General features: G+C 37.4%; 1 protein-coding gene across 1 annotated transcript in view; it reads left to right on the top strand.

The window, feature by feature from the left end:
* Positions 1-688: 688 nt before the first annotated feature.
* Ca-alpha1T (Ca[2+]-channel protein alpha[[1]] subunit T) overlaps positions 689-14,749 on the top strand; it is a 132,792-nt gene continuing 118,731 nt past the window's right edge. Inside the window, exons 1-2 of the mRNA XM_067118708.1 lie at positions 689-1,763; positions 2,753-2,889. Coding sequence (XP_066974809.1) covers positions 1,671-1,763; positions 2,753-2,889 — 230 coding nt within the window. The 5' untranslated portion in view covers positions 689-1,670. The remainder of the gene's footprint in view (positions 1,764-2,752; positions 2,890-14,749) is intronic.

Raw genomic sequence — 14,749 nt, 5'->3', positions numbered from 1 at the left:
AAAAGTACAAGATCATTATCGTGGATTTTTCTTCCACTTCATCCACATTTGTCCACCGGGAGAGAGAGAGGGAGGCCAAGAAAAAAAAAAAGAGAGCTCTCTCTGGAAGTTCCATTATCTCATCAATTCATCCAGGGTTTTCGGGCATAAACGTGCGTCCGACTTCTGTTAAAAGTTAGAAAAAGAATTCTAATAGTTATGTTACTTTTTCAACTCCTTTTATACTTTTTCTCTCCCTCCAAAGGAAATTCTGAGGGAGAAAATAATCCTTTTAGTACAAATGTTACCTTTTTATTTCACTCCTTTTCTAATCTTTTAGTTGTTTAGTGGTTTCAATTGTTCTGAGTTGCCTGTGAATGTTTTTATTCTTGTAATTATTAATACATTTATTTTTTATTCATCATTTGATGTATTTCAGTTTTGCTTGATAAACTACCTCGGAGGCCATTTCATTTCTTTATATATTTGTATTTTATTATAAGGTGTCTTTTTTTTTACTTTATTTCTAAAATACATGAAGGTTAGTAGTTATTTATTCATTCAGTAGCATTAAGGCCACAAAAACGCAACTCTTTTAAATTTAATTAATTCCTCATGGTATCAGAAATGCGTTCACAAATCTTCCTTATTTATAAGTATTCGTGTATGTTATATTCGTTATATTTACAGAGAAAAATGGTAAAAAAAAAAACTTCCTAATAAAACTATTCTGACATTTGTCACATGCAGTCATTGCCCAGGACAAAAGGGGAAAAATGTGTTCCTTTTTTTCTCTCTTTTATTTTAAGGGTATATAATGGGATAAGCCATTTTTGCTTCCCTGCGACAGTTTCTGCTTTGATGACGATACCTGCTGTGATGCAAGTTTGCAGCAGAAGTTTAGCCAATAGAGCCAAGTTTTCCTACAATTGCTTGGTGGAAATACATGATCCTTGGATGACAAGGTTCAGTGGTTTCTTACCCTTTAGTGCCAAGGGTTGGGGTACGTTTCCTGCCTGTGTTTTTCCCAAATAATATAACCTCTCTACGTCACAGGCCTGTCGACGGTCGACTCCTTAATGGTTAAGCCCCGCCCTTCTTCCTTTCTCTTATGTGTTTTCTTTGGCCTGGATTAGGAAATAATATTAGGTTGCCCGTCGCCCTTTCTCTGTAATAGAAGGTTGGCTGATTGAATGGAGGGTTGTTACTGCGATAAAAGGACCCTTTAATGGGTAATATACGTGAAATATGAATTATTATTTCTTATGATCGGATTTTTTTTTGAGATTTTAATGGTTCTGTACGAAACTACTTATTAACGATCTTCTTGGATATGCTCATTCACCAGGCCAGTTCCCACTTTTTGTAGGAACAGTTCGAGTAAGTGTATAAATGGAAATATTGCAGTCACGCCCTCGCGCGCGCGCGCGCGCACACACAAACACACACACACACATGTATATATAGCCACGTAAAAATAAAAGACATGACAACTTTGCAAAACTGGTACGTGTCAAGTCAGTAACAGTCTCAACATCAGTGTCTAAAGTTAAAAACGATATTCTTTAGAATTTGCCAAATATTCATAGCTGTCGTGCCTTTTTCTTCCTCTGAATCACTTAACGTTAAGCAGGGAGACACCGATTATTTCCTTAACTGACTTCTGAAACACGTGGTTCGAGCGTGTGAGTATGTTCGTCATCCTGCTGAACTGCGTGACCCTCGGAATGTACGAGCCCTGTGAAGACGAGATATGCAACTCCAACAGGTGTAAGATCCTTCAGGTGAGTACGGATGAACAGCCCTTGTGGCTCTGAAGGAGCGAAGCAGTTAGGTCTGCTTGTGCTCTCTGCGTAGCTGTGAAAAGATATTTTCGGGATTTAACAGGAGAGTAATAGGTTGAATTTGCTTGTAGGCTGTAAAAAAGTTGGGAGAAGGATTTAAGGGGTTTTATATTGATGGAAGCTGTCAAATTTAATTATGCACAACATTCGTGGGAAAAATTAATGTTTGTTCTGGTTTGTATTAGAATAAATGGCTTAATTTCTTGATGACTTCAGCTAATATTCTTTGTAAAATGAAATGTTAGATTTATTTTTACCGTACAAAAATGTTGTTAATATTTTCTATTTTGTATTGTGCTATAGTAATTGGTTAACTATTTGTAGTCTAAGCAAGTGTTGATATAATTTCGAAAAATGCTTTTCATAAGAATCAATAGGTAATTTTGCTTATAAGCTTGCAAAAGTGTGAACATTATCTCATGGATGTGCTTTTGCTAGGATGAATGACTGAAGTCACTTATACCTTGCAGTTGTGTGAAAAACGTTCAAGTAATTTCCGAATAATTGCGCCTGGACTCTGAAAATGTTTTAGACTTTTTCTGCTCGAGAACATTTCGCATTTTGCTGATGGGTGTGTTCTGAACTTTTTGTATTTTCGTCGTTAACGGGGATGTCATTGGTGAATGTTGCTTTATCTCCTAACAACAGCCTCGTTTAGAATTCATTTCAGAAAATTCTCCGCTTTGCCGTTGCATATATTTTATTTACTTCATTTTTTGCATGTCCACGCTAACGCTTCTAATGAATGTCGCTATATCTCTTTCTGTAAGCTAGTATAAGAATTCATTTTTTATAATCCCCAAAAATTTCGCTTGTATGTTGCAAGCTAGTTTGACAATTCATTATTGTGTTATGTCCCCCCTAAAAATTTCACTTGTATGTTGCCTGCATCCTGATTGTTTGTACTAATGCCACTGATATCGTTGCAGATGTTCGATGACGCGATATTTGCGTTTTTCGCCGTGGAGATGGTCATCAAGATGGTAGCCATGGGATGGAGTGGTAAAGGCTCGTATATGGCGGACTCGTGGAATCGTCTCGACTTATTCATCGTTTGGCTGGGTGAGTCAGAATATCTCTCTCTCTCTCTCTCTCTCTCTCTCTCTCTCTACTGTCCGTATGTTTCATATATATATATATATATATATATATATATATATATATATTTATTTATTTTATTTATATTTATACGCACGTAGTCAACCACTGAAAAGGTGATAATTAAAGACCAGGTGTAAGCGCTCCCGTGTGTTACATGCCCTCACTCCACGGGTACACAGTAAAATAAACACATAGAGACACAAAAAGGAAACTTCATAATACAAAGATCAAAGCTATCTTCAAGCAGATCATCATTACTGTATATAAGAAGTAGTTTTAAAAAATAAATTATTGTCATTACCATATAATTTGTAAGAATACTTAAAAGATTTTTGCCCAGTCAAACTACAGTTAGCAGAACAAGGTGACACTGCGTTTTCCCTACAATTTCATAAACAAGGTAACTGTCTACTTTAAAGAGAACAGAACTAAGATTCATAAGGTGATTATTAAAGTGCTTAATGAAAGCAGAATTAATTATATTTCTTTTAACAATGTCATTACAAAAAATTATCTCATCTAGATTAGTTTTTCCGGTCTGCGCAGTACAAATACAGCACTTGTAATTGACTTGTTCGAAATGTATAACGGTGTTGTTTAATTCGGTAGTCCAGTTCTTTACCAGTTTGACCTAGATGTCCAGGAATCGTGTAAACATACAACCAATAATTTGTTTTCGGGAATTGCGAACAATGAAATTTTGAACTTGTTCGTGAATTCTTGAAAACAACATTTACCTTTAAAGTTTTCAGTAACTTTTTTAATAAAAGCAATATTTGTATTAAATGCTAGTGTTAAAATATTACCTCTCATAAAAGATTCAGTATTGCTAATGGAAGAAATAATGTTTTTGGGGTTTCTGCAAAGAACTGTCACTAAAAACTGTTGGTATTTTAACTAATTCATACGTCATAAATTTGACAAACTTCTCTTTTTTATATATATATATATATATATATATATATATATATATATATATATATTATATATATATATATATATATAATATATATATATATATATAATATATATATATATATAATATATATATAAATATATATAAATTATATTTATAATATGCAAATATATATATATATATATATATATATATATATATATATACAGTATGTATATATATATATATATAATATATTATTATGTGTGTGTTTTTGTATATACATATGTATATACATATATATATATGCATATAGGGTTTGTATTTAATTATTTATATTTACGTATTTTGCTATTCATAGCTGTTCATTTTTTATGGATGCGGATAGATTGAACACTGAATGAAGACAAAATAAACGTGCAAAGTTTTTGGACAAAAAAAAAAAAAAGATGGGATTTGAGTTGAGTGCGGAATGGCTGATGCAGATGGCTTATAGCTGATCAGGAATAGTGAAGAGAAACTGCAAAATCAGTGACAGTTGCAAGTCTTTGTAAAAGTAGAAAGTTGACGGTAAATGTGAACAAGAAGAAAGTTGTTATAATCAATATAATTTATAATCAAAATAAGCATTATACAAAAATGGAAGTGGGTGATCTGAACAACCGTCTGGGAGGAAATATCACGAATATTTGGTAGGACGAGAGAGACGGTGAGTCACCGAATAAGCAAAGCAAAGAATGCACAGTAATGGGGTGTGTGCAAAAAAATTGAGACAGACTCGGAGTGTACATTTGGGGCCAAGGTGGGAATGTAAAAATAGACTGTTTAGCCAATTCCACTTCATATAAATAAATTCTGGGTGTTAGATAGGACTGCAAGAGAAAATTGTAAAGCATTTGAGATGAATTGTTTTGAGTAGTAAATGTGGCATAAGAAGGATTGAAAGTTTGAGAATGTGGAGATAGGTGTGGGTGGTAAGAAAGCTAACGTATATGTAAAAGGGTGGATCAGAGTGAATGGAGATGGATTGGTCATGTGGAGTGATGGAGGGCGATAGGTTGGTAAAAAAAAAAAGAGTGTGCAGTTCAAAAACTGTTAAGAGAAGATATAGAAGGTGCCGGATAGATGGCGGGCAAGAGATGAGAGATGAATTGGCTTAGTATCAAGGAAGCAGAGTTGCCCAAGGAATTAGAAGTGAATAGCGCATTTTGTGTGTAAAGGAACTCGACGCATTGTTGTTAAGTCCTTTGTGTAGGTGTACTAAGTAATATGTCATGGGAATTTTTATACTCAGGAGTTCATCTGCAATGCAGGTAAAAAAAAAAAGGAATGTGGTATGTATATATATATATATATATATATATATATATATATATATATATATATATACATATATACATATATATATATATATATATCACGTTCATGCATATATATACACATACATATCACGTTCATACATTTACACGTATATTCGATACCAAATGCACATACATTTGACATAAAAGACACGTTAGGGACCCTGCGTAAATGTACCTGTTTTGAGAGCAAAGGAGGCCAATATCTCTGCAATGAATAGCTTATTGATTCCGCCGCCCTTCTATTCTTTCATTGTTCCCTTTATAGTTGCAATTTGCATCTCTCTCTCTCTCTCTCTCTCTCTCTCTCTCTCTCTCTCTCTGTGCCCCCATATTCTTTCCACTTAACACTGCGATATCCGAGTCTTTGGTTTCGTATCCTTTTATTTTTTGTGCATTGACCTTCTTGATTTAGCTTCTTTGGCGTTTCTTTGTCATTTTTCGTGTTTGCCTTTGTCTTTTTTTCTCGTGGGCTTTCGGTTTTGTATTTCGCTGTGTTTTGTTCATCTTCGTTGGGATTAATGACAATCCTGCCACGTCATTGTTGTACGCTGACATCTTTTATTCATTTCCTTTTTATCTATTGATATTTGTCTTAGTTTGAGCCGGATCATCTGTCTTCAACTTAATCTTTGATTCGTTAAAAAAAAAGAACTAGCTTTATGGATATTTTCCATAGATCTGCTTTGAACTCATCTTTGTGTACCGCCTGGATATATGGTATTAAATCAGTCAGTCTCAGTCAAGGTCAACAGACCTTGGTCTCAGTATCCTTCATAATGACAGGGTTCGATACCAGTGTCTTTTTGTATAGGAAGATGCTGAGAATGGGAGCAACCTTGCACCTTGGATCTTATACCCAAAACCCGTTTATAGGTCAGTCTTGAAAAAATTTAAAAATCAGGAAATTGCACAAAGAGAAGTTAAGGAATTGTACATAGAGAAGACAGTGGTTCCAAACCCTCAGAGGAAATCATAATTGTGTGTTTATGGGTTATAGGTTCCCTTGGAATACAGATAGGGGAGAAAAATGAAGCAACCAAAGAATTCCCGAAGCTTAGTAGTAGAGGGACAGTCACCGAAGCTCAAACGGAAGGATGGAGAGACTTCCATGACCTAGCGACGGAAGGAAAGGAACAGCCTTTTTACGGGGCAGAACGAATATTGCTGATAGCCAGAGAGTATGTGTGGGAAGACGTGGCCAGACAGGTGTTATATGGTCGCCTTAGAGGAGTGTGGCCCATCATCCTTAGCTCGATGGAACAAGGACCAAAATAGTGCCTGCAAAGTTTACTTTACTCATTTATCATTCCAGTTAATTTGCCAATTGTTTTAGGTTAATTCGTGGTTATAAGAAAACAAGGGAAGAAGAGGAAATGAAGAACGAATGTGGCATCCAGGAGGAAGCGACAGACCAGCCTCTTAAAGGAGGGAAGGTTATAGATCTGGGAAAAAAATAAAAAGGTTGATATTTCCACTGTATTTTTACCCTTCTGCCTCCCATCATTAATTACCTCTTTTTCCTTCTCTATGTCTCTTTGGACTCATTTCCATGCTATCTGTATCAGGACTTTTTTCGAGTTTTTTTTTTTATCTTTCAGTCTCTCTTTCTCCTTATTTTCTGTTATTTTTCTCATTGGAAGTTTTTGCAAACTTGCTTTTTCAGTCTTTCCAATCGTCTCTGGCCGTGTCCATTCCACCCCTCTGCAAATTCTTTCTCTCCCTTTCCACTTATCTATCTTTCGTTAATATTCTTTGTTACCATTTCCTTTTCGTCTTGTTATCTTATTTATTTTTCATTCGATTATCCGTCTCCCCTCTTCGCTTCTTTCTTTCCTCCTACGTGTTTCTCTTCCTCTGACCTTAGTTTTTGTCATTCGTTTCTTCTCCTCCTCTATTATGCATGTGATCATTTATCGTGATCTCTCTCTCTCTCTCTCTCTCTCTCTCTCTCTCTCTCTGTCTCATAGGTAAATGCTTGCTTATGCGTCTTACCTGCTTCGTTCTTCTTTCCGTTTCTTGACCGTTATCCCCTTTTTTTAGTTTTCAGTGAAAGAAAACTATTGTGCCGGCTTTTTCTGTCCGTCCGTCTGTAAAAGAAAACTATTGTGCCGGCTTTCTGTCATCCGTCTGTAAAAGAAAACTATTGTGCCGGCTTTTTCTGTCCCTCCGTCTGTAAAAGAAAACTATTGTGCCGGCTTTTTCTGTCCGTCCGTCTGTAAAAGAAAACTATTGTGCCGGCTTTTTCTGTCCGTCCGTCTGTAAAAGAAAACTATTGTGCCGGCGTTTTCTGTCCGTCCGCACCTTTTTCTGTCCGTACTTTTTTCTGTCTGCTCTTTTTTCTGTCCGCCCTCAGATCTCAAAAGCTACTGACGCTAGAGGGCTGCAAATGGACATGTTACTCATCCACCCTCCAATCATCAAACATACGAAATTTTAGCCCTCTAGCCTCAGTAGTTTTTATTTTATTTAAGGTTAAAGTTGGCCATAAACGTGCTTCTGGCAACGATATAGGATAGGCCACCACCGGGCCGTGGTTAAAGTTTCATGGGCCACGGCTCGTACAGCATTATACAGACCACCGAAAGATAGACCTATTTTCGGCGGCCTTGATTATGCGCTGTACAGAAAACTTGATAGCCCCGAAGAAACTTCGGCGAATTTTTACTTGTTTAATTTCGTTCTCATTTGACGTCACTCTGCGAAGTCAGCAGTCGAACTTACATTCCCGAGGCAGCATTTGAACATATTTATGGAAGCGTATCAATAAATATCTCTCTCTCTCTCTCTCTCTCTCTCTCTCTCTCTCTCTCTCTCTCTCTCTGCAACCCAAGAAGTAACAGGATCCCTTCACCGCTGGCCACTCGATAGCGAAGTTTAGAACATCAGATTTATGTAGAAGAATTTGGATGCATGACCAGAATAAATCCAAGGCAGTAGAAGGCTCTCTATACCAGTTCATTCTCGATCACTGAAACTGCTGATCATTGCAAGATATATGACCAGTAATGATTGACAAGCAATAACAGTCAGTAAGGATGGTCTCCGAATCAGTGAAGCTATTTTTAGGTCTGGTCAGTACCTAAATGGGTGATTTCCAGTAAAAATTGTCTCCGAATCAGTGGAGCATTTTTGGGTCTGGTCAGTACCTGAATGGGTGATTTCCAGTAAGAATGGTCTCCGAATCAGTGGAGCATTTTTGGGTCTGGTCAGTACCTGAATGGGTGATTTCCAGTAAGAATGGTCTCCGAATCAGTGGAGCATTTTTGGGTCTGGTCAGTACCTGAATGGGTGATTTCCAGTAAGAATGGTCTCCGAATCAGTGGAGCATTTTTGGGTCTGGTCAGTACCTGGATGGGTGATTTCCAGTAAGAATGGTCTCCGAAACAGTGGAGCATTTTTGGGTCTGGTCAGTACTTGAATGGGTGATTTCCAGTAAGAATGGTCTCCGAATCAGTGGAGCATTTTTGGGTCTGGTCAGTACCTGAATGGGTGATTTCCAGTAAGAATGGTCTCCGAAACAGTGGAGCTATTTTTGGGTCTGGTCAGTACTTGAATGGGTGACTTCCAATGGATGCCATCTTTGGGATCACGGCATGAAACTAGCAACCCACGTAACCCCACCCCTACTTCCGAAAAACTGCCAGACAGGAACTTGGAACAGACCTTAGTGGGTTGGGATGAGCGGTAGGGGTTCGTGATTAGGCTAATGAGGTCAAAGTAGGGAATGATTATTTTTCGCAGTCTTCCTTTCATTGTCTCTTTTCGTCCTGGTAGCGTTTTTATTATTACAAACATATTTTTCAGATAGCTGTGGATATTTTGACAATTTATTTACCATAAGAATATTTATATCTATTTGAATATTTATTTATTTACTTTTGTTTATATACATATATATATATATATATATATATATATATATATATATATATATATATATATATATATATTTCTATCTCCTTGTAGTTGCTATTTCCTTTCATGTCTTTGTTTTAAATATTATTATAAATTATTTTTATCTGTCATTAGGTATTTCCTTCCCACGTAATATGTTTTTTTATGATTCTGTATTTATTTGATTTTTTGTTCATAGGCTATATATATTTTATAGTAATAAAATCGACAATGTATTTTTGTATTTCATATATGTCATTATCCCAGTTCTCTTTTTGGTTTTATTTCTCCACATTTCTAATTTGCAATTTCTTATGATGGTTTTTTATCTGTTAATCTTCCTATCCGCCTTCTATCTCATCTTTTCACCCAAACCTTTGCTTCCTCTTCATTCCAAGCGTTATATAAGGTACTATTCCCTTCCCCTGGAAGACTTACTTTTTTTTTTGTCGGGAATGAAATTTGAATTAATTCTATTTTTGTGTGTCTGCTCAGAAGTTTTAATTAGTTGCGGCAAATCACTTCGGAGATGCCATTAAACTTGCGCACATTAGGGATTAACACATCCTCTTCCTCCTCCTCTCCCCCCACCGCTCTCCCCATACCCCCTCCCTTTCCTCCCAGCTCTTCTCTCCTCCTCCTCCTCCTCCTCCTCCTCCTCCTCCTCCTGTACGAGACTCACTCTCTCTCTGTTTCTCTGCCTCCACCACCTCCATTCGGCGTCCTCTTTTGCTTGACTCCCCCTTTCGCCTACTCCACGATTTTTCCGTCTTGGTCTCTTCCCCCTTTTCACGTCATTGCTTCATTCCATTCTTTTCCTTCTCTCTTTGTGTGTCTTTTGTCTCTTTCCTTCCATTTGCGAACCATCTTTATTTTAATTCCATTTTTCCTCCCTTGTCTTACCTAGTTCTTTACATCGCGGCCGGAATTTCTCTGTGTAGTTCTTTCGTAGTTCTTTCTTTACCTCATTCCTTCGGTTTTTCCTCTCTCATCTTTCGTCTCCCTTCCTGTTTACGCTTCTTTTCGTTTTTCTGGTCTCTGGGTTTTCCTTCCTGTTGCGAACCATCTCGTGTTTTCTTTTCGTTCTCCATCTGCCTTCCTCCACTCTGCAATACTACCCTTTTAATCTCTTCATACTTTTATACTTTCAGTTTATGAACTCTTGTATACTTTCCTTTCTTCTAACTACTTTTTCAGTTTTCTCCTTCCTCTTCATTCCAGGGTAAAGTTTGTAATCTAATGGTCTTTATTTCGCTGATAGTTAAGTCACTCTCTCGATAATGTGTTTTCGGGCACAATGTGGCCCATCTCTTCTCGTGCATCTTCACTGATTAGGATATGTTGACTTGTCCGTCGTCTAGTACCTCAAGTCTCTCTTCCATGTTCCCTTTAGTTACGTAGAGATTGGGAGATCCAATCACATGTCAAGAAGATTCACTTATCCTACTCGAGTAGATGCCGACCGGTTAGTGGTTCCAATGACCTGCGTTTATTTAGCTCAATTCATGTTTCTGAAGTTCTTACCTAGCGATAGACCTTTTCGGACCAATGCCAAGTATCTGCTGGTGGAAAATTCCAGACTTAACCATGTGAAATGAGATTGGAAGAATCCGACCACCCGTTTAGAAGAAATGACACAAATTATAGCTGATGTGCTAGAGTGTCGGGGGGTTGCATTGTCTTAGATTTACTTAACAGTCGTATAGTGGTAAATTGCCCTCCGAAAATCTTGCCACTAAGCGCACTGCTGTGGGTCAGTGCAGACGTTTTCGAATTCCTTTCCAAGTGCCCGCTTTTGAATGATTCAGCGACACTTGAACTGACTCACAGATTTGGAAAATCCGGCCACCTGTTGGGAAGAAGTAACACTTATTCAGTCGGATTTGTGGGCTTGTGGTCTCAGTGCCCGGATGTGCTTAGCAACTAGTGTTCTGGAAAGTCGTGCTCAGTATGGCTTGTCACAGGTTCCCCTGCGACAGACACACTGGGGAAAGTGTCTTAAGGACGGCAAACACGTTAACGTATCGCAAATGCATATAACAAACAGGTTGAAAACAAGTCATGGATCTTGAGTGGGAAACAAATCTTGGGCCATTGCTGGATAATTATTTGGAGTGTTGGTTTTCATTACCAATAAGCCATTAACTTCTAGCAAGCTGTTTGGGGTGTGTTTGCGATAAGTTCCCGAAGTTTATTTGAACATGATTCACTGCATACAGATGACTTCGGTGTCGCCTGTAGGGAAGAAATGATAGAAAAGTTCATTCGAACCATCCGGTGTGTGTCGTGGCCACGGTGCTGTCTGTCGATTTATTGGATAGTCGTTTCCTGACCCAATGGAACATTAGTATTTGATCTGCCATGCTATTAGACTTCAGTCTTTTGCCCACGGTGGATCAGCAGAACAACGAAATGCTCTTTTTGTCTCGCCATCGTGTAACTTAATTGCTCAATTACAAAAACGTTGAATGCCTTAGTAATTACAGTTTTTTTTATTGCAGGGTTGCCGTCACGCAATTGTTCCAGTTCGTGTATGTTGCTAATAGATGTTTTTTTGCAAGACTGATACGCCAGTCATTGAAAGGGCCAATTATTGTTTAAACTTCCGTGCTCCTTATCAGGTAAATTGCGGGACCGATTAAACGAAATTAGGTGATACGTGTCTTGACGTTAAACACAAGAGTGGGGCTTTAATTATTGGGTCAAGAAACGTCAGTTATGGAAATGGCTGTGACCATTTTGGATTTCCCAGCCAGTCTTATACGTTAAAGTTTGGTTTTATTATTTTGATCATAATTCAGGGGTGATGCCTTCCCGAAGTAAACTCCACAGAAGAGAGGCTCGTGAAATACGAAAAAGTGAACAATTTCCTTGACAGTAGCATTGCACGAAAGGAAGAGGTTCCACACTCACTTTTGTTTTTAAATTGACACTGAACAAAGTCCTGTGTATTAAATCCGAAGTATTGAATTTTACCCCTGACGAAATTTTTATTTAAGTAACTTTCGCTAAATTTTTTGCCGACTGATATATTCATTTCAGAGATTTATTTCCTTTTTTGGCTTTGTTGCCAAAGATTTCCATATAATTGCAGAAGTTGACTTAGTACCACGGGTGTTATTTTAGCCCTTTTGTAATAAATAGTAAAGCTTAGGGTTTGTTAACATGTACAGGCTCTCTCTCTCTCTCTCTCTCTCTCTCTCTCTCTCTCATATATATATATATATATATATATATATATATATATATATATATATATATTATATACTCACATAAATATATGTATCACATAAATATATGATACATATTTATTTTATATATGCTTGTGTAGTATGTACGCATGTATGTATATCTGTATCTTTGTATATGTATACCCAAATTGGTAAATATACATATCAAATGGCCGCGAGTTGAAGCTTGTGCTCATTCTTTACGGTGTAAGGTGAAATCACCGATGCACACACACACACACACACGCACACACTGGTCACGAATGAAAAAAGAAGGCATGAGTAGCAAACTCATTACGCATTTCGAGCATCCATGGGCATTCCTGGTGCTCTTTTTAGCCAACATAAAATCCATTCATTATCGTTGACTAATTAGCCCGTTTTTAATCCCAAGGGTCGTTGGTATTCGGCTGAGGAGAACTGCAGAGATTCTCCCTCCTTAACACCTCATCCTGGGATTTTATTCTCTCTCTCTCTCTCTCTCTCTTCTCTCTCTCTCTCTCTCTCTCTCTCTTTCTCTCTCTCTCTCTCTATATATATATATATATATATATATATATATATATATATATATATATATATATATATATATATATATATATATATATATATATATGTGTGTGTGTGTGTGTATCTACATATGTATATATGTATATTTATATATAAATAAATTTTTAGTTCACCACAGGATCAGACAGGGTCTTCTAAATGAAGACCAGAGTAACATGCCAACCAGGCCAAACAAGTCATAAAAGAAGTTGGAACCTGAGTACAACTGCCCAACGAATTACCTGGGCAGGCTAATTGTGTGTTGATATTCTAGTAACATGTATGTATGTGTGTGTGTATATATATATATATATATATATATATATATATATATATTATAAGTTTTTATATATTAGAACGATAAAGAAACTATCCAATGAGCGTATTTTTGTTATGGACAATATGTGTAAAATTAAAGTTTATCTACTTGGAAAACATGGACCATTTGTTTCAGTTTCATGTAAAAAAAAAAAAAAGAAGCACCATAAAATAAAGGAGAAATGTTTACAAGCAAAGGCACCCTGATAAAAAAAAGTTTAAGTGGATTTTAAAAAATGTACGAGGAAAGACAAGTAAAGAAAAACATACGGGGAAATGGGTGCACGGACAAGTCGCCCACAAGAGGAAACAGTGTCCGGTAGGTTAAAGGTTGGAGAATGGACGAGGAGAGATACCAAAGAAAAATGTGGTCAGAGCGTGGCAGAAAACTTGAGGAACACAGCAAGCAGAATTTCATTATGATAATGCAATGATGATGACATACCGTCCCCAAAGAAATTGCCGTTCATATTTTGCCAAATTTCTGATAGCCCCAGGGTGGAAACCCGTCGTTTCATCAATCAGAGGAATGGGAGAAGTGTTGTTTTTTTTTTTTTTTTGCTTTGCTTTGCAACAGTATCTTCATTAAAAGGAATTATGAGGAGTATGGCTGACTTTAGTTTATATCCATTCTTCTGTTAGTCGTTAATGCAGCCTACAGCATTCCGTAGATTAATCTCTTTCTTTTTAAGAAGTAGTGCGCTGTCATGGGAGGTGGTGAATTCTATTAACACAAACTTTTCTCACTGGAACGGGCTTATTTTGGGCTTTCATGCCTGCCACGCTAATTGCGCCATTAAAAAAAAAGTTCCATAAAGCGTGAGCTGACGCTTAACCTGGACCTCGCCAATCGTTATAAATGTGCTAAGCTTTCTTCTTTACGGAAATTAGCAGAAAAAAATAACAGTAGTAATCAGTCCGAAGACTGTTAAGTAACATGTCGTTGGTTTTCCGATTAGTTAGGTTACCGTCTTTTGGAGTGGTCACCACCTGGATAGGTGATCACTATTGAAAAGCCGTCAGTAGCACTCGATACACCACCAGTCCTCCTGTCAGTATTGAAGCCACTACCATGGGTCTAGTCATTACTTTGATGTGGCCATTGCTTGGATAGGTGACCACCAGTTAATGACAAACAGATGTTGCCAGTGGCTATCAGTGGTGCCATGTGCATGGGTTTGCAACTTCATCCCAAAACCAGTGCTTACAGACTTGGGGCAGTTCTCCGGGGTCGGTTAAGAGCTGAGATGAGACATACTGTGGCCCAAGAAGCTAACCGAGTAACTGGTCTTCTCTAAACATTTTGCAGCTTCCAATTGCATCAATGTGTCGACGTAGACCTAAAAGATTTCTTCGAGAAGAATAATTAGGTCTTATTTTGATGTGAACCCTTAACAGAACGCTCTTCCTCCTCTCTCTCTCTCTTAAACAACAAGTACAGAAAGGGAAGGGATGAGAAGATGGGATAAAAAACAACAGACGTGTGTTCGGTGCTCAGTCACAATGTATACTTTCCAATAAAATAAACGGGAGGGCTTCGATGGCATTATCTTCTTCCGCACTAGGATGAAACCATTC

This window comes from Macrobrachium rosenbergii, chromosome 16 (genome assembly GCF_040412425.1).
Source record: "Macrobrachium rosenbergii isolate ZJJX-2024 chromosome 16, ASM4041242v1, whole genome shotgun sequence".
Lineage (NCBI taxonomy): Eukaryota > Metazoa > Arthropoda > Malacostraca > Decapoda > Palaemonidae > Macrobrachium > Macrobrachium rosenbergii.
The sequence above is the reverse complement of the archived record's forward strand: the minus strand, read 5'-3'. Positions and strand labels throughout refer to the sequence as shown.